The 21,854-nt window shown below is 43.3% G+C and overlaps 2 protein-coding genes across 9 annotated transcripts in view; one reads left to right on the forward strand and one right to left on the reverse strand.

Annotated features, from left to right (window-relative positions):
• The window catches only part of NUP153 (nucleoporin 153), a 45,855-nt gene extending 36,614 nt beyond the window's left edge, over window positions 1-9,241 (forward strand). For 7 of the 8 annotated variants that reach the window (XM_030506280.1, XM_030506273.1, XM_030506264.1 and 4 more), the window contains exons 17-22: window positions 228-431; window positions 1,085-1,927; window positions 3,591-3,959; window positions 5,936-6,208; window positions 7,507-7,666; window positions 8,132-9,241. In XM_030506280.1, the coding sequence (XP_030362140.1) occupies window positions 228-431; window positions 1,085-1,927; window positions 3,591-3,959; window positions 5,936-6,208; window positions 7,507-7,666; window positions 8,132-8,216 (1,934 nt within the window). In that variant the 3' untranslated portion in view covers window positions 8,217-9,241. The remainder of the gene's footprint in view (window positions 1-227; window positions 432-1,084; window positions 1,928-3,590; window positions 3,960-5,935; window positions 6,209-7,506; window positions 7,667-8,131) is intronic. The other variant, XM_030506300.2, reaches the window with a different exon arrangement.
• A 1,732-nt stretch (window positions 9,242-10,973) lies between these two features.
• On the reverse strand, window positions 10,974-19,387 carry FAM8A1 (family with sequence similarity 8 member A1). Its single transcript, XM_030506323.1, has 5 exons — window positions 18,780-19,387; window positions 15,051-15,171; window positions 12,866-12,989; window positions 12,534-12,673; window positions 10,974-12,221 (listed from the first exon to the last, which is right to left on the reverse strand). Exons 1-5 carry the CDS (start codon window positions 19,369-19,371, stop codon window positions 12,077-12,079), a joined length of 1,122 nt encoding a protein of 373 aa, XP_030362183.1. The 5' UTR covers window positions 19,372-19,387; the 3' UTR covers window positions 10,974-12,076.
• Window positions 19,388-21,854: the final 2,467 nt, after the last annotated feature.

Consider the following 21,854-nt stretch of genomic DNA (forward strand, 5'->3'; position numbering starts at 1 on the left):
TTAAAATCATATATAGATTATAAAAAAGAATCTAGATGTTTCTACTGTTTACAGTCTCTGATCAAGTCTGACTGAAATGAACTTGTAGTTTGATTCATAGTTTGATGGTGTTTTACTGCTATGCTTGTCCGCTTTGTGGTTTAGTGAGCATTTAAGAGTTTCTTTAAAAGTTCATGTTCGCTTTTATCATGTAAGCACCATTATTAACTATCTTGCTTATTTCTCAGGGAGTTCAGTGCCTGTGACCAGTAGCAGTGTTCCTGCATTTTCTGCTGCTTCTGGAGGATCTGGAGGATTTCTGGATTTAGACAAGTTCAAGAAGCCTGAAGGAAGCTGGGATTGTGAGGTCTGCTTGGTCCAAAACAAAGCAGAAGCCACAAAATGTGTAGCTTGTGAAAGTGCAAAGCCAGGCACCAAAGTAGAGCTCAAAGGTAATACTTAATGAAATAAATAAAGTTTGAAAAGGCACGTTCTGCAGTTTATTTTTTTCTTTAGGTTTTCTGGGTTTGTTTTTTGGGTTTTTTTTGTGTATATGTGTGGTGGTTGTTTTGGGGTTTTTTTTGTGGGGTGTTTTTTGGGTGGTTTTGTTGGTGGGATTTTTTTTGTGTGGATTGGTTTAAGTGCAGTTATTTTTCCTTTGAGGTACAGCAAAATTGTTCATTTTTTGTCTAGGAATATTGCTTAAGTCAGGTAATATGCCTGTGTTTCCACCCTTTGCCAGAAAAAGATGATGCTTTTTAGCGAAAAGGCTGTGTTAATGGCATAGTTGTTCTGTGCAAGCCTTATGTGTTGTTCATTTGGAGTTTAGGCTAAAAGCATGCTCTTTCAAAGAATTTAGCAGCATACTTTTCAAAGCCAGGTGGTGGACAGAAGACTACCATTGCAAAAGGGTGTATGTAGAGTGGAAGTGTGGAGTTTTATTTGTTTTGTGGTTTGGGGGTTTATTTGTTCGGTTGGTGTTGTTTGGGTTTTTTAAACTGTTTTGACCCTGAGAAGTTCAGGACTATATTCCAAGCCATGTAGCTAAAGCCTACATGTATTATATCTTTTATTGTGAACTTGACATTATTGCATATTTCTGCAGGCTTTGGTACTGCTGCTGTGTCCACAAATGCTGCAGTGCCATCATTTACATTCGGTGTCCCGTCATCCTCCTCTGAATCTTCTCATACAATAAGTAGCACAGGAAATTTTAAGTTTGGAGAACAAGAGAGCTTCAAGTTCGGCATTGCATCAGAATCTGCATCCTCCAACACTGTGACTGGAGGATTTAAGTTTCCTACTGGTTCAGGGGGCTTCAAATTTGGAGTTTCTTCCTCAGACTCTAAATCAGAAGACAGTAAAAAAGAAAGTAAAAGTAATAGTTTTACTTTTGGACTTCCATCTACAAGCAATCAGGCTCCTTCAACATTTCAGTTCGGGACAGCGAGCCTGGGACAGCAGGAAAAGAAAGAGGAACCAGTTTTGGGAGGCTTTGGTTTTGGCACAAGTTCTACTTCTTCCATAGCTACCAATGAGAATAAAACCGGGGTCAGTGGCTTCGCTTTTGGAACTGTGGCGGAAAAGGAGGTAGCATCACCTGCTTTTGCATTTAAGAAGTCAGATGAGAAAAAGGATGAAACGCTTCCAGCAAAGGGAGGATTCTCTTTTGGCAGTGTGGAGTCTGCACCTGCCTCACAGTTTGTTTTGGGAAGGACAGAAGAGAAACAGGACTCTCTCGTTCCTGCTGCTCCACTAGCATTTGGAAAGAAAGCTGACAATGAAGAGTTAAAGACACAACCTATCTTTTCAGCTGGGACGGCTGAGCATACCAAAGAGGAGAGCACGGCAAAACCTATATTCAATTTTAGTTTTGTTAAACCATCAGAGAAGGAAAGTGAGCAGGCAAAGCCATCTTTTGCATTTGGGGCACAAACCAGTACTTCAGGTAAGTAGAACATCTTTTGACTTTGCTTGTCTACTCGTGTCCATCATATAATACCTCTGAGGCCATACTGGACAAAATCTGTGGGACTTGATTATATGTCATGTATTAGAGCTTTAGAAAAGGCTTAATTAGTACCTGCAGCCTGTCTTTAGTTCTGGTTGTTGATGTGTAGACAATATGTAGCAATTCCTTTTTAGGCTTCAATGAGTTTTAACACTAGGTTTAGGCAAAAAAAAAGCCACAACTTAAGGAACCTGCATTGCTTCTTGTATGAGCACAGAAGTTGTATTGTCTCTGTAGTACTAGCTCAGCTGGTGATAAAATGTATGGAGTGGTGCAGTATGGAGGCCTCATACTAGTGTTGTTTTTCATAGTGAAAGGGAATGAGAGGGGGAATATCTTACTCCCATATACTTGCTGCTACGCTATGGGGTGTAAACTGCAGTTTCTCTACTGCTACAGAGGTATAAAGGTCACTTCATAGATGTTACACAGTTTTGTATTCCTTTAATTTGCTGAAAGTCTGCAGTGGAGGATTAAAGTTCTTCAGTGATGATCAACTGTGTGGGAAAAATTCTGGTTGTTAAATTCCATTTGCATGACTGGGCAACTGTGTTTTAGAGAACAGAATTAGTTTCTTATTTCTGAAGTGATATAGAAAAGGATATCAGTGAGTAACCCTGAATAAAAGCAATACATAAGGTTATGCTGATTTTAATCGCAGTATTCTTACAGTGATTTGAGGACTGTGGCCTTTGTGGGAGGGGAGGTGGTGGTGTGTGGTTTGGATTGGGTTGTTTTTCCTGCCAGGCAAAGTTCTGGAGTTTGGTTTAGTTGTGGGAATTTGATGAAGCACCTTGTGCAAAAAGGCAATTTTAACAAGCATTCTTAAGAATGGGGTAGTCCCTTGAAAATGGCATAGATGAAAAGGGGCCATAACTGCTGGGGAAAAAAGATAGTGGGAAGTTGAAAACAAGATCACAAATTAATAATGTGAATTGGACCAGCAGCTTAGGGGAAGCTGACGAATGACTAGCTTTTTAAAAGGCAGCTCTATTTTAAGTGTGTAAAACTGCACTCAGGACTTCGTAACAATGGTCTTCATGGCAGGTTGTTTTCTGTTGCTCCTAAAAGCAGGTCTTTCAGGTGCTAAAGTACAATGAGCTTGTGCTTGGAAGAGCTAGGCTGGAGGATGGGAAGCTTTGCCTCGATTAAACCTGTAGGCACAGGGCTGTATTTTCAAACAAACTACAAATGAAACTGCATCATTGTGTTTTTCAATACTCCATTGAGCAAAGCCATAAAACTGTTACAGGGGATTGATGATGGTGTTCTAAAAACATCTGGAATATTCTTGCTTGAAGAGTTCAGAAGTACTGGTTAATACTGACTGGTTCAGGTAATGACAGCACATGCTTAGTGTTTGTAACCAGTGAAGCCTAGACTACAGTGGAGTCCTTGTTCTTCACAATTCTTTCATTCTTTTAATTGTGGATGGCAGCAATCAGCACATTGAATCTGGGTCTTATGTAAGCAGTAATAGCTGAGACAGTAGTTGAGGCTTCATTCAGGATTGCTCTTGTACAGTGACTGAAACAGGAGTCTGTTTGCTGTACTTCATTTGGCATTTCTGTGGTGATTTATGTACTGTTCCTCCTTTCAGATCAAGGAGCAGCAAAGCCATCCTTCAGCTTCTTGAGCTCTAGTTCCTCCAGCACAGTCGTACCCACCACTTCAGCCAATAGCAGCAGTGTGTTCGGCAGCGCCATCTCCTCCTTGAATCCTCAGCTGGTTCCCGCTCCCTTCGTGTTTGGACAACCCAGCAACACTGTGAGCAGCTCTGTTTTTGGCAATTCTTCAGAATCTGCAGCCTCTCAGTCATTTGGCTTCTCTCAAGAAAACAAACCAGCAACTACATCTTCCAGCACTGGCACAGGTCTTACTTCATTTCTGTTTGGCTCGGGAGCCACCAGTACCAATGCAGCAAATTCAGGCTTCACCTTCGGAGCCACAACCACATCGAGTTCAACAGGTATGTTTTATATAGATGCTCTTCTCATTTGTGCCATGACATAGTGGACCAAGGAAATACTGTTTCACTAATATTTTACTTTGGAGAATGTGTAGGCCAAATGCATGGGAGTAGAAAAAAATACTCAGTATTTGCATTCAACAATATAAATTGGGGCTCAGTTTTTCACAGTCTGTGGAATACAGCTTAGGAATGAACTGGCAGCAGTATTGCTTTATGCAAAGGACAACCCTTTACTGGATTTCAATTTGTGTAGGAACTTTTCACCATAAGAATGATAGTTTCTTTCATTTCAGCACTTACAGTTAGAAGTCAATGAATTACAACTTCCCCTATGTTTCTCTCCCATACCTAAACCTCTCAACTGTTGTAAATAATGTCAAGACTGGCAAAATCCTTCTTTCACAAGTGTACATAAACACATTACCCCTACATGCAGTTGCTGCTGCTGAGGGATTGATTTCCAATATGCTTTATGGCCAGTGCTTGTTAATCTTGTAGTAATTTAGAGAAGACAGATGAGAGTCTACAGTTTCTTCACGTTTTATGTTCGTTGCCCCACTGCATGAATTTAGCAGTATGACACAAGACTAAATCATCTGCTAGTGTTCCTTCCTGCTAGCCTAGCTGTATGTGGGAAATAAGATTGAATCTGTGAAGAAGAGACTTCATCTAGTTTGATCTGGTTGCTTAACCTTGTAATTTACAGAAATTAAATTTGCATGCTTTTTTGTATATCAGAACAGAGAGAAAACAGTCCTAAATTATAATACCCAGCAGATCAATTTAAGCTGCTTACAAATCAGTAACTTGCAGTGTCATTTTGTTATTAGGTGACACTGCATTTCAAACATCTTCACAAAGGATATTTATTTTTTTAATGCAGAAGCCTATATTAACTTTTCATAGAATCACAGAATGGTTTGGGTTGGAAAGGACCTTAAGATCATCCAGTTCCAACCACCCTGCCTTGGGCAGGGACACGTCACCTGGACCAGGTTGCTCCAAGCCCCATGCAACCTGGCCTTGAACACTGCCAGGGATGGGGCAGCCACAGCTTCTCTGGGCAGCCTCTCACAGTAAAGAACTTATTCCTTACATCTAACCTAAATCTCCCCTGTTCAAGTTTGCCCCTTGTCCTATCACTACAGTTTCTGGTGAAGAGTCTCTCTCTGGCATATCTGTCCGTCGTCTTGGGAAGAAAAGCAGTCAGCCATTCCAAGATAGGGTGTGATAGAGGGTATTTTCTGTTGCATGAAGGCTGCTTAAATTGCATTAACATGCTATTGAAAATGTCCCTTTTGCACTGCAGATCTGCTGTGTACATTCACAGACGCTGTTCAGTCATGTATTTTCGTTTCGTTATTTCTGCTGGCCATGCAGAACAGAAGCAGCTAAACAAATGAGCTGGTTGTTGATGTTACATAGGGAATTACTCTGCTAGACCAAGGTTTTGAGTACAGAGAGATCACTGCAAGCTTGATTTAGCCTGCAAAGTTGATAATGATAAACACGTGGCCAGGGAGGGGTGCAGTTGCTGACAAGAAAGATTGATATTCTGATTCTGGGAAATCAGGAGCTGTATTTTATGTGTTTGAAAAATACAATTTGAATGAATATTCTTTGTCTGTGATGTAAACAGCTTTTAGTGAATACAAATTAAAATGTACTATCTGTAGGAATCTATTTCCAGAACATGAATGTTAACACAGTAATCTGAGGCGAGACAGCCTGTGTGTTTGAGATTTGATTATGTCTGAATCTGGTAAACATGGTGTTTCTCATGTTACTTACAAAAGAGGTTTGATTCCTGTGGTGGCTGAGGCAGTATTTGGTTTATATACTCACACAATTAGTTTGAAATTCAGATGAGTGCTCAGTTACCAGACCATGGGGTCTTAGAACCTTTGATTTTAGATTGATTCTTGGGGGAGAAGATAAAAGCACATACTGACGTTCCTCTTCTGCTCCCCCAGGGTCATCCTCTTCGTTTCCATTTGGCTCTGGGCCTCCAGCGCTGGCTGCCGGCCCAGCATTTGGCACCAGTCAGCCACCAGCATTTGGTCAGAGCCAAGGGTCCAGCCAGCCAAGCGCTCCAAGTTTTGGATCCCTGTCGACAACGTTGTTTTCAGCTGGCACTCAGCCTGCTCCTCCTGCCTTCGGCTCCGTGACGAGCAGCACTCAGCCCTCTGTGTTCGGACAGCAAGTGGCGCAGCAGCCGGGGTTTGGCTCTGGTACCCCCAGTGCTGGTGAGTGCCGACCGCTCTCTTCCGTTCTGGTCTCAAACATGCTATATTTTACTTGGTTTTTCATGAAGAGCATCTTAAATTATATGGAGAAAGAAGACTTCTGCCTTGTGCATGTACTTAAGTGTAAGAATTACCCTCTGTAAAAATAATGGGTGCGGAGTTAAGTCATTTGTGACTCACTGTTGGCTGTGCAGGATGTGCCACAGGCACGCCAGCTCCACAGGAAGCCTTCCCCACAAGAGACTTAGCAGATAGAGAGGTCGCAACCCAACCATTAAATACTGGGTTTTGTTTCCTGAGAAATCTAGTGATTAAAAGGAAATGTTGAGAGCCGTGGAGTGCTCACTGCTAAGATTGGCAGAAGCACCACAAAATTATTGGTTTTGGATTTGTTAAAGTAGTTCTTAGTTATCTGACTTCATTAACAGGCTTTCACAATTTATTTGGATTGGGGCTTTGTTGTGTAAGAATATGGTCGGGATCATTTTTAAGCACTTGCAGGTTAAGACTTTAAATAAAGTTCTTTTTTGGGAACGGGGCAGAGTGATCCTTACAATTGAAGTGTAAGAAAGCCCTGTTCCACACTAGTAATTATTCAAAAAGAAAACCCCACTGTCAGAGTGTATGTATTTGATACCGTCATGTCAAAAACTTGAAGGGAAAAGCCTCTTTTTTTCCTTTCAGAAGTTCTGCAAAATAGTCTCCATTATAAGGAACTGATTCTGTTGTACTAACAAGTACATTAGTTGGCACACCGTATCACTCAGCCTTCCCTTAATCAGGTAGCAGTTGAAAGATAAAAATCCCCCTGGATTCTCTTGTGGTGCTTATCAGTTACTTTGATGGTAGGAATTTTACGGGTATTTTTAAGATGAGCTGCAGTGTTAGCACATTAAATGAAGGGGAGTCCCAGCACGGACTGCATGAACACAAGAAAGTTTACTGAAATATAGATCTAGACGATTTCATGCTATAATTTAAGACTTCATGAATAAGCTTCAGTATGCACAGGTCTAAATGTAACGGTTGTACAGAAGTCAGCAATCAATCAGTGTGCCAGCAGTGCTACTTGAAGAATCGCTTTAAGGTTCTCTAATAAAATAGATTTATTCTTCTATGTGCCGTTCCTGCAGTGATGGGGCACTTCTGGGGCACCCCCTGCCCCAACTTTGTCATCGGGAGCAACCTGTAAAAAATACTGATTTGAGATAGCGGGAAGAACGTGAGGATTTTGCTGGAAAGGGTGAACTCCCATTTCAACTTTCTTTCTCCCTTCTGTTTCCACCCCATCTTGCCAGGTTCTGTATTCCAGTTTGGAAGTAATAGTTCTAGTTTCAACTTCCCAAATAGCCCAGGAGTATTTACTTTTGTTGCGAATCCTCCTGCACCAGCAGCACCGGCACAGCCTTCTGGCTCGTCAGGATTTTCGTTCAGCCAGCCTCCAGCTTTTACAGTGGGGTAAGAGACCGTACACAATTTCACTTGAGCTTTGGGTAATAGCGGTGGCCAGCGTTCAGCCTCTGCTGCTGTAAATCATGAGGTGTTCAGATGAACCCTGGAGTCTGAGACCAAGCTTGGGCATCCTTCCTTGTAGTAGCCACATCAGCTCACTGAGCAGCGCTATCTTGAAAAGAGCCCAGCAGTCAGAAATATCACACAGGCAGCAACATATGTGTAACTGTCTTGTTGAAAGGTAAAGTCTGTATCTAGCCCTTACGCTGCTGCCTACCTTCTGAATAAGAGATTTAATTGGCTTTGGTTTCTGGAACTCTCTTCCTCCTGTTCATCATAAGCCATTTGTTGCCAGCTGCTAACAAGGGAGACAAGACTATGAAACGGTTGTTCTGGAATATCTGCTCAGTGCTGCTACTGAGTTTTCAGCTACCCTGTCCTAAACTCTGAACTACTAATTTCTTTTGATAGGACTAACGGGAAAAACATTTTCTCTGCCTCTGGATCTTCAGTTTCTGGTCGGAAGATAAAGACTGCAGTTAGACGTAGAAAATAACCGCCCGATCGGTAAAGCAAGTTCCGAAGCAGCTACTACCCTGCATTGTTCAGTTGTTGGGATCGTACCTCATGCTGGGTTAGCTGAAGACAGATCTGCCTAGAGGAATATAGAACTCTGCTGCCCTTTCCTTCCCTCCCTTCTCCCCAGTTAGGTTTTTTTTTGGTAACGAATAGAGTTGGCAACAGGGCCGTTCTCGAGCAAAACTATTTTAGACTCCAGCAAGTTCCTTCTTTCACTGACTCGGCATGGTCTGGCTGTAGCCGTGAGTAGAGCCTGCACAGTGAATGGCTTGTACAATACCTCTTCATCTGCACCACTATGTGCGCTCATCTGCGTTTACTGACGCCTCGACATTGTAATTATATCAGCGAGGGATGCTGTATAGAGTAGAGAATGTTGATAACGAATGATTTCTATGCTGAGTTTGTGCCGGTGTATGTGTGAAGTGAGTGAGTTTGGGTGTATTGTGCACTAAAATTTTCTGATAGAGGAAGATTGATTAAAGGATGATCCATGCTAAGGACTTGTTAGATCTGTAGTTCTTCATTTAATAATTATATGCTATTTCTATATTTTCATTCTTACAGCCCTTTATCACCTGTCTCGCCTTTGTTATTTTATTATGAAACATGTGTAAATACGATTTTGTTTCTCTATGTACTTTTTTGGCATAACAGATCTGTGAAATGGAAATTTTAATTTTGTGTGTTACGGCCATTTTTGTTTAGTATTGTCTCAGATTTTATGTAAATCCCATTATTCAAAGTTGCCTAAATCCATTTAGAAAATCTTTAAAATTGGGAATTCTTAAAGTAAGTTTATTGGCTTTTCTGATCCATTTTTGTTTGGACCAAAAACCAGTATTGTACAAAGTATTAAGTATATATTTTTATATTTACTGAAATGGACTGTGGTGACTTTGGATAATAAGGAAAAGTTTAATATTAAAGCCATGTTTATTACAGTATAATTAACATGTTAAACCATGGGATAAATGCCATCAATAAAAACTATGAAATATTGTCTGGCAGTTTTTAACTCTCTAACAGCAGCTGCAGCTGTAACTGTCTTGAGATGCTTGGCTCCACCTGAGCAATGGCACACGCTTTCTCCAACCTCTGCTTTTTGACAGTGACACTGATTTTAAGGGATCTTAAATTAGTCAGAGGTTTCCTGTTTGGAAGGAGTTTTAGTGTTGGCTCCAAGCTTGTCAGCTGTCTGGCTGCACTTAGTTTTTATGGAGCTACTTATTTATTCGTTTTAAGAAGCGAATGTTACCAACATTCCCCACCATTCTAACTGAAGAAGGAAAAAGACACCCAATTGTCAGTGAGTCATTAGGGGGTTTTCCACAGTTGAACTTCTTGTATTAAGCCACAGCATTTGGTTTATTGTTGAGAAACAGCTCGCTTGCTAAAGCTAGAACTGAAAGGACCTGCATAATAACTGTGTATGTCTTCAGTGCCTTCTGAGGCAGTGCTGGGGGTTTGCTGGCACTTCTGCCCCTTGCTGCTCAGCACTGTTCAAGTACAGGTGCCTGTGTTACCAAATGAGATCCTTTTCTAACCACAAACTAGGCCTGACAAGGGTCATCTGAGTTCTGTTTTCATGTGTAGAGCTCCAACCATTACTTTTAGAAATAGAAAATATTTGGCAACCGGACACATGAGCTGCTGCTGAGGCAGTCACATCCTGCTGCTGGAGCTTCAGTGTGAGCAATTATGTATTTCCAGATGTCTAAATCTGAAAAATGCTACAATTTGATTTTTTCCTTAGCTCTATCACCTGCCAAGGATTTGTCCTACAACCAGAAAAAAGTTGCATCTTCAGTGCAACTTGCGTCGCATTTACAACAGCATAATGTGTACATATTGCCATGGGCAGGCTCTCCCATTTTTTCTTTACCTGCTGTGGAAGGGGCGGGGGGCTAGTTTCCTGCACGGTAAGAGATACGGTCCCTTATACCTGAAGTGGGAACAGTAAAGTTTTTAGCCACCAGTGTTGCTTTTTCCCCTTCCTCCCCCCATCTTGAATCCTAATTTCTAGGGCACTGCTATGGTAAATAGAACAACAGTTCTAGTATTCATCCTGGAATTGTAAATAGGCAAATCTCAGCCTAGAGGGGACTTCAGTAGCCACTGTGAGGCCGATTGCTGTGCCTGCACTTGTCACACCAATGCTTAAGTCAGCAGTGCAATTTTTCGAGAGAACACCTGAGTGGTGTTGCTGAAGTTGTGTTTCAGCTAAACATCATCACCTTGGGTGGTGCAGCCACTTCAGCAGGGTGCTTGATCATGCCTGCATGTTGCCACCTATTACTTTATCTCAGTGATGCAGGTCAGTAACATTGCTCTGAAGCTAGTGGTACATTTAAGAGGCCAAAGTCTTATTTTTGGCAATAAATTATTAGTGTAAACCAACAGTAACTGTCAAAACAATGAGGTATTTTGACACAAATAGTACCTGATTAAGTTCCACTACTAAGCAGTGGATCTGGTCCTGAAACACCACTGTAAATGAAGGTCAGCTGCATACACGGAACATTATGTTTATACACAGAACACCACTGCTCATCCAGCTAAACACTCCAGAACATTGACATGTTGCTGATTAAGTTATTTCACCTGAAGACAAGAGAGAAGCTCTCAAATATTTCTGTTGTCAACCAACCACTGTCCAAAACCAAAAAGTAGAGTGAGAACTTCAGCCACTGAGTGGCAGGTTATGCCTGAGGAACACACAAAAACTAGACTAGAAGAATTCCAAACTCTTACTCAAATTTTAATAGCACATCAACATTACTGCTTATATTCCTTTCCCAAGATACTAATAACATAAGAATAAACAGATTACCAAAGCTACATAACCATGCAAAATATTAGGCTTCTTTATTCAGTGTTTAAGTTATTCTGAATATACAAACAATTAGCCAGAATTAAAAAGTGAAAATAACCAGTAGATGTACTTCCAGAGATTTACACCCATAACACATTTCAGTTAATGTTTTCTGCATGCTCCCGAAACACGCTCAGTGGTTTTGCTTGGTATTATATGCAAGAAATAGGCCAGTGCTTTCACTCCAAATAGAAGCAGAAGAGTTACCTTTCATTAGCATCATCTGTACATAGCTCCAAAATTATTTACACGCACTGATTCACTAACACTGCAGTGTAACATATGCTTCCCAGAGTAAAAGCAGCTCTTATTTCACCTCTTTATTAGCTTTGACATGTGAAATAAGTGACAATGCTTGAGACAATCATGCAAAAATCTCTTCACATCAATGTTCTGGTGAAATACTTAAAGAGGTGAGGGAATATGATCTGTGATGCAGTAAGAAGGGACATGATAACCACTACTCTCTACACACACAGCAATTTAATTAGTATGTTTTGCTGTCTAATACTGCAGTTCTCTTCCCCTCAGAGCTTATCATATGACTTGGGCAACTGCTTGGAATTTCTAGTTACCTGCCAACATCCGAAACTGTAGGAGCGACATTTCTTTTAAGTTGGAGTATTTCTAGTTATCTGCCTTCCACAGGCCGATGAACAGAACAGCTCCTTCCTGCAGTTAATACAGCCACGTGCTTCCTCATCAGTCAGAGGTTAATACTCCCAGATTGAATACATATTGTTTCTCCCAAAATTCTTTGGCATGTACGAAAACTCCAATACTTTAAAGGTAGCTGCTGGCATCACACCGGAGCAAAACATTTTCTTTAGCTTCTGAATCAGTTCCCATTTAATTTGGTCAAAAGATTGACAGACGCCTCGATTTCAGTTTTGGGGTAGGTCTTAGTTTACTGGGGTGGGAGGGGATGTTCAAAACCAGTCTGGAAAACTCATCGTTTGGTATCATCTGACTCCATTTCGTCTTACCACAATAGTTCCTGCTACAATATCATAGGCTGTTCGGTTATGCTGGAAAAACAGCAGTGTAATGAACGCAGGGAAAAATGAAGCAATAGAGAAATTCTTGATCAAAGCTCGTATTGTGGACCTGAAATGAGAATAAAACATTCAGTGCCTTATTTTCACTTTTCTGCTTGTATTAGTAGTTTACTTTCAAGTTTAGTGTCTCAGTTTTGCACAGCAAATACAAGAAAAAAAACCCTTCAGAATTTAGAGATTTTACCACCTGACCTGAAAAGTATTAATGTGATTGAATAATTGCTATCTTATTTTTAGATCACAGAATCTAACAATAGCTCTTGCAATAACCAACCCCAAGGAAATGGCGTATTTCCTTCCAAATGACACACTTCCCACACTATTAACCTGAAAGGAATGTGACTGAGGTAGGAGCACTTACGTTGTCATGCTGACATTTGAAGATGGAATGACAAGCACACGGCTGGGCGCAATAAGTACAGACGTATCACATGTCACAACTCGCAGTCCGAGCAAGAACTTCCCTGGGGTTGCTCCACCTGCTCCCCAAATACAGATTATCTGGAAAAGAGAAGTCATTCCGATTGGTCTAGCAAACTTGGTTATCCTCAAAACTATGGGAATGTCTCGAGCTTCAACATAATCTGGAATACTGTAAAGAAGATTATAGGCCAATGGGGATAGATTTTTTTTCAACATTTATTCACAACTGACAACTCTGAATTATAAAAGTTAATGTTCATGAGTAGTTACCTCATAGAAGCAGACTAATAACCTGTAGATGAGAGCTACTACCATCATCTTCTGCAAATCCTCCATGGATGTATCCTCATCTATTTCTTCTATGATGTAATGCATGGCAAATTTGGAGATGTCCCTGTACAAAATAAGACCAAACTTTAAAACCATCCTTCTCCCAGTACCAACAGTACCCCTTTAATACTAGAACTCACTGCTTCAGCTTTGGTATTAGTAAAGAACAAAAGCTCCTTGGCCTGTCTGATGCTAAACAAGCCATTAAAATTCAGAACACTGTCTCCTCCTGAGCTGCTGCTGCCTGGTTTGTTTGGTCTATCCCATTACGAAAAGCTCGTTCTTTATTGCCACTGTTGCACGCTGGTGTCCCTGGGTAGCGAGCTGGAGAATTGTTCTGGGAACTCTCACATTTCTTGGGAGACAAACGAGAGGTTCAGTGTGCGATCATCTAACTCAGTATAAATGGAAGGCAGCAAAGTCTCCCTTACAAGAACTCTTAAGGAAAAAGGCAGCACTCCATAAAGGCAAGGGAGAAGTTGCAAGTCTCCCTAAGCAAGCAAGGGAGACCCATCCTCCCTCACATGATCAGTGTTTCTCATTCTCAGCAGTCTGTTGCTCACTGTACTCTCCCAGAGGTGGGCACCTTGGCACGCAAGAGGAAGTTTTTAACTTAAAGCAATTGAAACCTTCAGTTCTTTACCCTAACAAAGCTATGCAAAGCATTGATTCTGAGTCAATTCCTTATTTTCACAAGATAAACTCTACAGACTTAACATTCTTATCTGATACAGAGAGTGGACGCACTGGCGCCATGTGTTTAGGCAAGAACTTTGCACTCACACACCTAAATGAGAATTGCTACTCACACAGAAAATGCGCAGTCCCACTTCAAAACAGTCCATCTAGATTTGTATTACTTGCCTTCCTCTTTATTCAGACTTATGGATCAAAAAGGATAAGGAATTAAGACAACAGTGCGGTACAACCTGCATTTCCCTTCAACACAACCTTGGCCTGAAGTCTCTATCTTGAGCCTGTGAGGACTTCTTTTTTCAGGACAACTCCTCAGTCTAAGCTCAAGCACACCACATCTCACAAGCCAAGACAGACCCAACCAAACACAAACACAGACAATGGTTCTCTGAAGTTATCTGTAAGCAACTTACTGGCTCTGTAAAAAGTAGCGATATTGAATATATTGTAATTTAAGATGATTCCCCCTCTTTCGATTACTTTCACTACTTTACACGAACACATATTCCCCATCTTTCCACTATTCCACTTTGTATGACTAAGCTACTGAAAAGAGAAATATAAACTGCCAGGTTAGAGTTGGAGGTTTTGCTAACTAAACAGAACTGAGAGTAATGGAACTGCTGCCTACCCCAAGCTCTTGTCTCTTAATCAGAAGAAAATATTTGATTACACCAAAGCAGAGGAACTAAATGAGGTGCAAAATAAGATACCTACAGTTAAAGCCGCAGATAAAAGAGAAACAGCCTTTGAGGTAAATGCTTACCTCTGAGTATAAAAATGTAAATTAAGACTCATTCAGTCTAGTATGTAATTGATACCCTCGGTGCCCAATTGTACTTTAAGCGGCCCAACTTATGCCCAGTCAGGAGCACAGCAGGGCAGCATTCCAAGCACTCGGGCTGTATTTTAGAAGTACATCCATAGCTGACCCGCAGGATCTGAATTTTTTTTTTTGTTGTGAGTTAGCCCTGTTTTGGTCCCAAATCTAAAGCACAGCACCACAGGAGATGCTCTGAAGAAAATTAACTCCATCCCAGCCAGATCCCAGTACATTTTTAAAGACTGTTAAAAAAAACCCCAAAGCCAAGTTTATATTTGTCTATGTTTTTTCTTTCACACTTTTAAAGGACATCTTAAAAATCTTGCTGTTGCCCCACAAAAGTCAGTATGTAAGTCAAGTCTGACCTATCTGTGGTAAGGAGCTTGTGAGCCTATGAAGACACCTCTACAAATTCTTTGTTTCCATCAGCTGACCCCAAACCAGGAAGCATTTAAAAGGACAACCCAGTGGTGCTTTTTCCTCAACTTCTGACAGTTATTAAGTGCCATCAATTGCACAAGCACCCCATACACACATCATGACACGCCAAAGAGCATGAATAGCTTAAAAGCTATATACACCAAAGCTTTAAATTGTTCAACTTACTTTATTCCACTGAGGTGCATAATACTTAAAACAATGGTTGCCTTTATGAAGAACAGAATAAAGAAATCCACCATCTCTGCTATGAACCTGTGTGCCAACGAGGGGATGATGAACTCCCGACCTGTAACAGAAACAGTCAACATTACCCACGTTTTACTGCACTAACACAAAGTTAACATAATCATCTAAAGAACATTTCACATTACCCTCACTGCAAGAACATAATCAAGACCTTGATCTCAGCTCACATCATCTTCGAGAAAACTTCTGAAGGTGCATGAACAACAAATGATCTGAATTGTTTATATCGAGTTATAAGAACCTTCTCAAACGAAACTCTTTCAGAATGCTGGCTCCTCTCATAATCAGGACTACAGGCAAAATCCTACCCCCTCTACAGAACCGGAGTACACTGAAGATGCATCAACTCTTGTGTTCTTTTGCTTAGCTCAGCCTCATAGAGAACAGATTTCAGTAAATATGAGAATTCAGATAAAAGAAAAATTAGGTCTTAGATGTACCACAAGTTTTCTATCGCTCAGCAGCAAGGCTTCCATATGTGCTGAGTATCAGCTCTCTGAAAGCATAACAGCCTAATCTGCCTCCAGTCAGATCCAGGAGCAGGTGAAAATATTAGTCATAGTTGCCATAAACATACCTACACACTACTGATTCTAATAAAACACAACATGCTGCCCTACCCTGAGCCAGAAAATGGAACACACTTCTTCTATTTCATTGGCCAAGTGCAAATGGACTCAAACTCACAGTTATAAGCATTTGTTGCTAATGCTGTCTCCAGTGATTAAAATGAAGAAAACCTTAAAAAGGATCTTAGAAAGTTTCCAAGGAATAGCATTGCAAAATAACTTCACCTGGACCCATCTACCCATCTATTTCCCAAAGGACAAACATAACTCTTGCATGAAACCAGCAAGGACCCACATCAAAACTTCATTTAGAAATACTCAAATCCTACTAGAGGTAACCTGTGGAAAATAGTGGCTGGGTTTGTTAGTGTTTCTGAGAATGCCACCCACACACACAGGGACAGGAAAGAAGGAAACAAAATCGTTCCTTCCTTCAATCTCAAAAAGCATGATCAAATTTCACTTAGAACAAGCCTCCACAGTGCAACTGCTGAGAAGAACAAGCCTCCACAGTGCAACTGCTGAGACTGATACTGCCAGTCGTGGCCTCACAAGCTATGCAAGCAAAGCTGAAAGTCCAGGGCACTTGGGCACTTTTGAACTGGAGTAAGTATAAGCAAGCAGTAATTAGGTAAGAGCGAGTTCTTATTTAACATACCTTGGTTGTTATATATCCAAATCAATAGATATTTCACATATATATTTGTTTCATACCTGTTTCACTTATAGCTCTGCATCAATACTATCAAGTAGCACGACTGTTACATATGTAATACCAAAACGGATTCAATTCACATTGTTGAAGTATGTCCAAGTTGTCAGTTAAATACTAATTAAGGACTCTTCAACTAAGGCAGAAGGGAGCACAGCCAGTCTTCCCATTCCAGCTTGAGCACACGGCACCACATAAAAGCATTCTTGTGCTCCGTTAAAAGCAGCAAGTTTGTTGAAGTTAGTGGCACAGTTTCATGTCAATATATTAGATTCAATGACTGAATAAGGAAGAAGTTCAGTGGGGATAAGAAAAAGAAGTATTCAAATTATGTTGGACTCCACTACAGTAAGAATCCTTGGCAATCCTTAAGACTCTGGCAGATTTCCACTGCAGTGATTTGAGATGTTCCTTGTATGAGAAACCCACTATTTTGCCAGGGGTTACTATTTGTACGGCAGGGACAGCCAAACGCTACGTGCTTCCATCTCTGCTCAAAGTCTCAGTTATTACATTAAGCTACTAATAAAGTCAGGTTTGCACCAGTCAGCACAGGGCAGCTGAGGCTTGGACGCGCTTTTTGCCCTGCTGCTCCCAGCAGAAGAGCAATAATCTCCTGCAGTAAGCAGGGAAGGGCAAAGGGAGGCAGCGTCTTAAATCACAATCAACATCCACAAGAAGCCTGCTACTGCCCAGAGTGCTGTTAATACTGGTGCTCTGACAGGCACCTGCTGGCAGATCAAACTGGAAGAGGCAGTTACCGATCCCACTTTCTGACATCCGAGTTTAAAACCTGCAACAGTAAAATAAGCTGTCGCTATTTCAGCTTACATAAGCACACGAGGCTGTGAACTGCAGTGGTGTTGGGTTGGGGCTGTGACCTGCCCTGCAGGGCCTGCTGCGCAGGCAATAATCTGCAGCAGAAGAGAAGGAGCTGTAATCGTTTTATCTGTTCCAGACACATCCATCTGCAATCCGGAGCCAAAGCACCAGCACAGCAATCTTTATTTATAATTGTATTGTATCACTTGTATATATACATTGTGTATAATTGTATTGTATTGTAGGTGATACCACCTACAGAGCTCCCTTAAGGTGTTGCAACAGTACGCAGCATCCAGAATAACCATGTTCAGCAGCATGCAATGCTACTCATCCCCGAAATTACCTCTAATATGTGGAATTGGTTCCTGAAGAACTAGGTAAAACCCCAAGAATCATTTCAGTCTAGCTGTTGTCTGTATCCTCTTTTTCAATGACTGGCAATATCTGTTTATAAGCAATCTGTAACTCAGAATCGGAGCACAATTAAAGAAAACACGTTGTGCTATAACCTTGTTTAAACAACATTTGCTCACAACCACATAAAAAAAAAGGCAAGTTTAGAAGCCAGATTCCCTTCAAAAGAAAGAAAAAGCAATAAAAAATAAAAAACACCCAGCCACTGTACTTACAAAAACGTTACAGATCAGCAATGCTGCACTTTGCCCTGCAGAAAGAAAGGAGACCTGGCTTTTCTCCAATGTCCTTCAGCAGTGCCCTGCTCTACCGTTTTCTACCACTCAAGGTGCTACCAAACGTTCAGGGAATGTCACCTAGGAGCTCCTTGAAGAAATGTTTGTGGTCCAGACTTTATCTGTGGTGCGATCAGAGCAGGTCCTGTCCTATCCTCGAAAAGCTATAAACAGAAGCACTGCTACGCGTTGTCTTCAGCATTTATAGCAGTAACAGACTTTTGTTTATCTCAGGTCCTGCCACTACCTTGTTCAGTATAAGCGTATTTATTTTTCTGCTTCAATTTTATTAAATGACTTTGAGTACCAAGAGCCCACTAAAACTGGAAACCTAGATTTCATCATCCAAACAGGCTACTTATAAAGCAAGATGCATTAAGTCTGTGACCACAAGAACAAGTTTCGCTGGAAAGAATAAACTTCCCATCCATAGAAACACCTTACAAGCACTAAAGTTACAGGCTGTACACTCAAGCCAACCCTCCCAAACCCGTTTATGGATTAAGTTCACGAACTCGGTGTTGGGGCTGCCACCTTTCACCAGGCACAGCGACATTCTCAGCTCCGCAGCCCACAGAAGCGCAGCGACCCCCAACGCTGCCACCTCTCCCCCCCCGCCCCCTTCTCCCCTGGAGCTGCAGCGAAGGGGCCGCGGGCGGCGCAAGACGGCAGCACAGGAGGGGAGGAAAGGAAGGGGACGGGCGCCTCCGCTCCCAGCCCCGGGCCTACCGTGCCAGGCGGGCGGTGGACAACCGGGGGCCGGGGCCGCCTCCCCACGGGTGTCGAGGACCAGGCCGGCCGTTCCCTTTCTCCCCACGCGAAGCGACCCAGACAGGCCCCGGCCCGCACTCACCTGCCGGCCGCGCCGTCTCCCCGGCGGCGCTGCTGCCGCTGGCGCTGGCGGCGCTGCTGGAGGCCGCCCTGGGCACGGGGGGCAACCTGCCCGCCGCTCCCGGCCAAGCAGGGGCGGCGGCGGCAGCGGCGGTGCGGGGCCCCGGCGCGGCGGTGGCCGTGTGGGCAGGCACAGGGGCGAAGAAGTAGAAGGGGCTGTAGTAGGCGGCGGCCCCCGGCAGCGGGGAGGCGGGGGGCGGCGGCGCGGCGACACGAGCGGGGCCAGCGGCGGGCGCGGCGGCGGCGAGGAGCGCGGGCAGGCAGCTCTGCCAGCTGAGGTACCCGCAGTACGAGTCCCACAGCCACTGGTGCACCCGCCGCGCGTACTCCGCCGCGCTCAGCGGCTTCGCCGCGCCGCCCTCGCCCCCAACGGCCGCCGAAGGGGAGCACGGCAGTGACGACGCGGCGGCGGCGGTCTCCCCTGCGGCGGCGCCGCCGCTCCTCTCGCTGTCGCCCGCCGCCATCGCCGCCGCCCCAACGCCGGTGCGGGCGGCCCCGGGCTCCGCCATCTCCTCCATCCCGTCTGACACTGAGCGCCCGCGCCCACTGCGCATGCACCAGGGAGACGCCTCGTCTGTCCCACTTAGCGCGGGGGGCGGGGAAGCGGGCAGAGAAAGCGCACGCGCAGGAGGCGGATTCCTTTGGGAGCGCAGCCTGGGGAGGAGCGTACCACTCCTCAGCAACCCCCCTCCGCCGCTGCCCCACCACATGAGGTGGTATCGCCTAGCGCTGAGGCAGTGTCGCGGTCCGCCAGGGGCGGCTCCGGGCGCAGGTGGGGTGAAAAGCAGCCCCCGAGGGGGAGGGGCTCTTCTGCCCCGAGCGGGGTCTGCTGTCGGAGCTGTGCGTACCCAAGGCACGTAGTGTTTCCTTAGCAGAAGCAGCGGGACCCCCCGCACCCGGTTCTCCCCGCAGCCGCCGCGGTCCTTCTCTGCCCGAGCCCCAGCCCTGGTTCCGTGACCGGACAGCCGCTGTAAAAGCTGGCCTGGGGCGGTGGGTGACTTGCTCCAGCGCGCTAACCGCTACAGTGGGGAAGGGGGACCTCCACCCTCCAAACGCCCTTAGCAAGGCACTTCTTCCCAGGGTCTGTCCCTCCAGCCGCCTGCTGCATTTGGCCCATATTACGGATAGCTTACTCTTAACGGGCTGTGGTAGGCGAGTTCATAAACCCAAGTGAGAAATGAGGCATTGCCTGAATTCTTCCCTGTGAGGGTGGTGAGGCGTTGGCACAGGTTGCCAGAGCAGCTGTGGCTGCCCCGTGTCTGGCAGTGTTCAAGGCCGGGTTGGACGGGGCTTGGAGCAACCTGGTCTAGTGGAACGTGTCCCTGCCCATGGCAGGGGGGTTGGAACTGGATGAGCTTTAAGGTCCCTTCCAACCCAAACCAGTCTAGGATTCTATTATTTTGAGCAGGTGCAGCTGGACAAAAGTATTCATCCTTCCACTTAACCACCACCTGCGATTGTAGATGTGGTTTCTGACCTCTGGCAACTCTCCAAACACTTTCTTTTTGCTAATAGGAAGTGGGTTGAAATTGCTCGGAGAGAGAAAAGGTGTTAAACTGCTCTTTCTCTTGTGTACTTTTACCATTTGATTTTGTTGTCTAAGTGTTGCTTTCTTTTCCGTCTCCCTTTTTTCATCTTTCCCTCTACCACATTCATGTTCTTCCTGTGCAAAAATGCTGAAGAAAGAGCCAGGAACCCTACAGCAAGTTTAAACACAGTTCTTTAAATTAATTTTTAATATTTAAAGTTCCCAGTGTACTATTAAGCACCTCAACCTGACCACAAGTTCCATATAGCACAGATGTTAACATAGCTTCATTCTGAACAAACTAGTAATATATACTGTAAACATGGAGTGTTTCCCATTTTTGACACAGCAAAGCTGAAAAAACTCAGTTGTTTTTCCCGCTTCCTGTTAGACTAAAATAAAAGACATTATTTTCCTATGTAACCCTACCTCACTTGAAAACCCAAGTAGTTTCTGCAGCATGAGTCTCCCATGGAGACAAGGTAAGGTGAACTGACAAAGGCTTGGCAAATAACCCATGCCATCTTAATTAAATGCAGTTGCATTAGGTACTGGCGTACATTGTGTAGAAACGGTTCTAATTACACTGGCATGTGTTTCGTAACAGACCTGGGTGAAATCAAAATGGGTAAATTCTTTGGGAAGCCTAGGAAGTTTTAGCATGGTTAGGAAGTACAATGAAGAATCAAAGAATGGAAGGTAGACAAATGTGTAGAAGAAAACATGGCCTTAAACCAGCTATTAACTCCTAGTAGAAAAACTAGCTTGGAAAACTGACAGTAAAAGTAATGTAACAGAGCTTCTTCCTTTATAATTTTTCACTTCCTCATCAGCTACAGTCTATTTATTTTTTTTAATTTTTTTTATTTTTAATTGGATTTTCACAACAAACCCTTCAGGACCAAACAGTGTCAGGCATTTCTTTTGTTCTTCAGGTACAACTGCAAGAGCTCACAGGCTTCATATAATGCTGCCAGTCACAGGTAAATTTTGGGGTCAGCAGCAGCATTACACAGGCATAACCTGTTAGAACTCACTGTGCGCTTATGCTGGGTACTCAAGGTGAAACATAGTCACTGACAACAAAGAGCAAGGCAGTAAGAAGTAGCAGAGACAATGTAATATTTCCTCACTCCCTTTTTCAGTTCATTAGGTTTTCGTTCTTCTGCCTTAAAAAAATAACCCACGAAACACCCACAAATTCTGCAAGCTTTCAGATTATCCTATTCTGGGATGCGTATGATAATATGAGATGCTGTAACCACAGGGCTTGCCAGAGGTGGGGAACTCACTTTGGCTTTTCAGAGGTCTTATTTCATTGCTGTGTCAGGTTGCCACACATGTTGTGGGAATACTTAAGTGTTCTGTAGCATCGATTTCTCCCTTCTTCAGTTTGCTTTCTCTTGCGAGCAAAGCCAGAAAGGGAAATAATCTTGGGTAGTTCATTGTACCAGTTGATGAAAATAAGTGGTTGAATGCCTTGGCAGTTAAATATCCTCTCCTCTGGAA

The sequence above is a fragment of the Strigops habroptila genome, chromosome 1 (genome assembly GCF_004027225.2).
Source record: "Strigops habroptila isolate Jane chromosome 1, bStrHab1.2.pri, whole genome shotgun sequence".
In the NCBI taxonomy this organism is placed as follows: Eukaryota; Metazoa; Chordata; class Aves; order Psittaciformes; family Psittacidae; genus Strigops; species Strigops habroptila.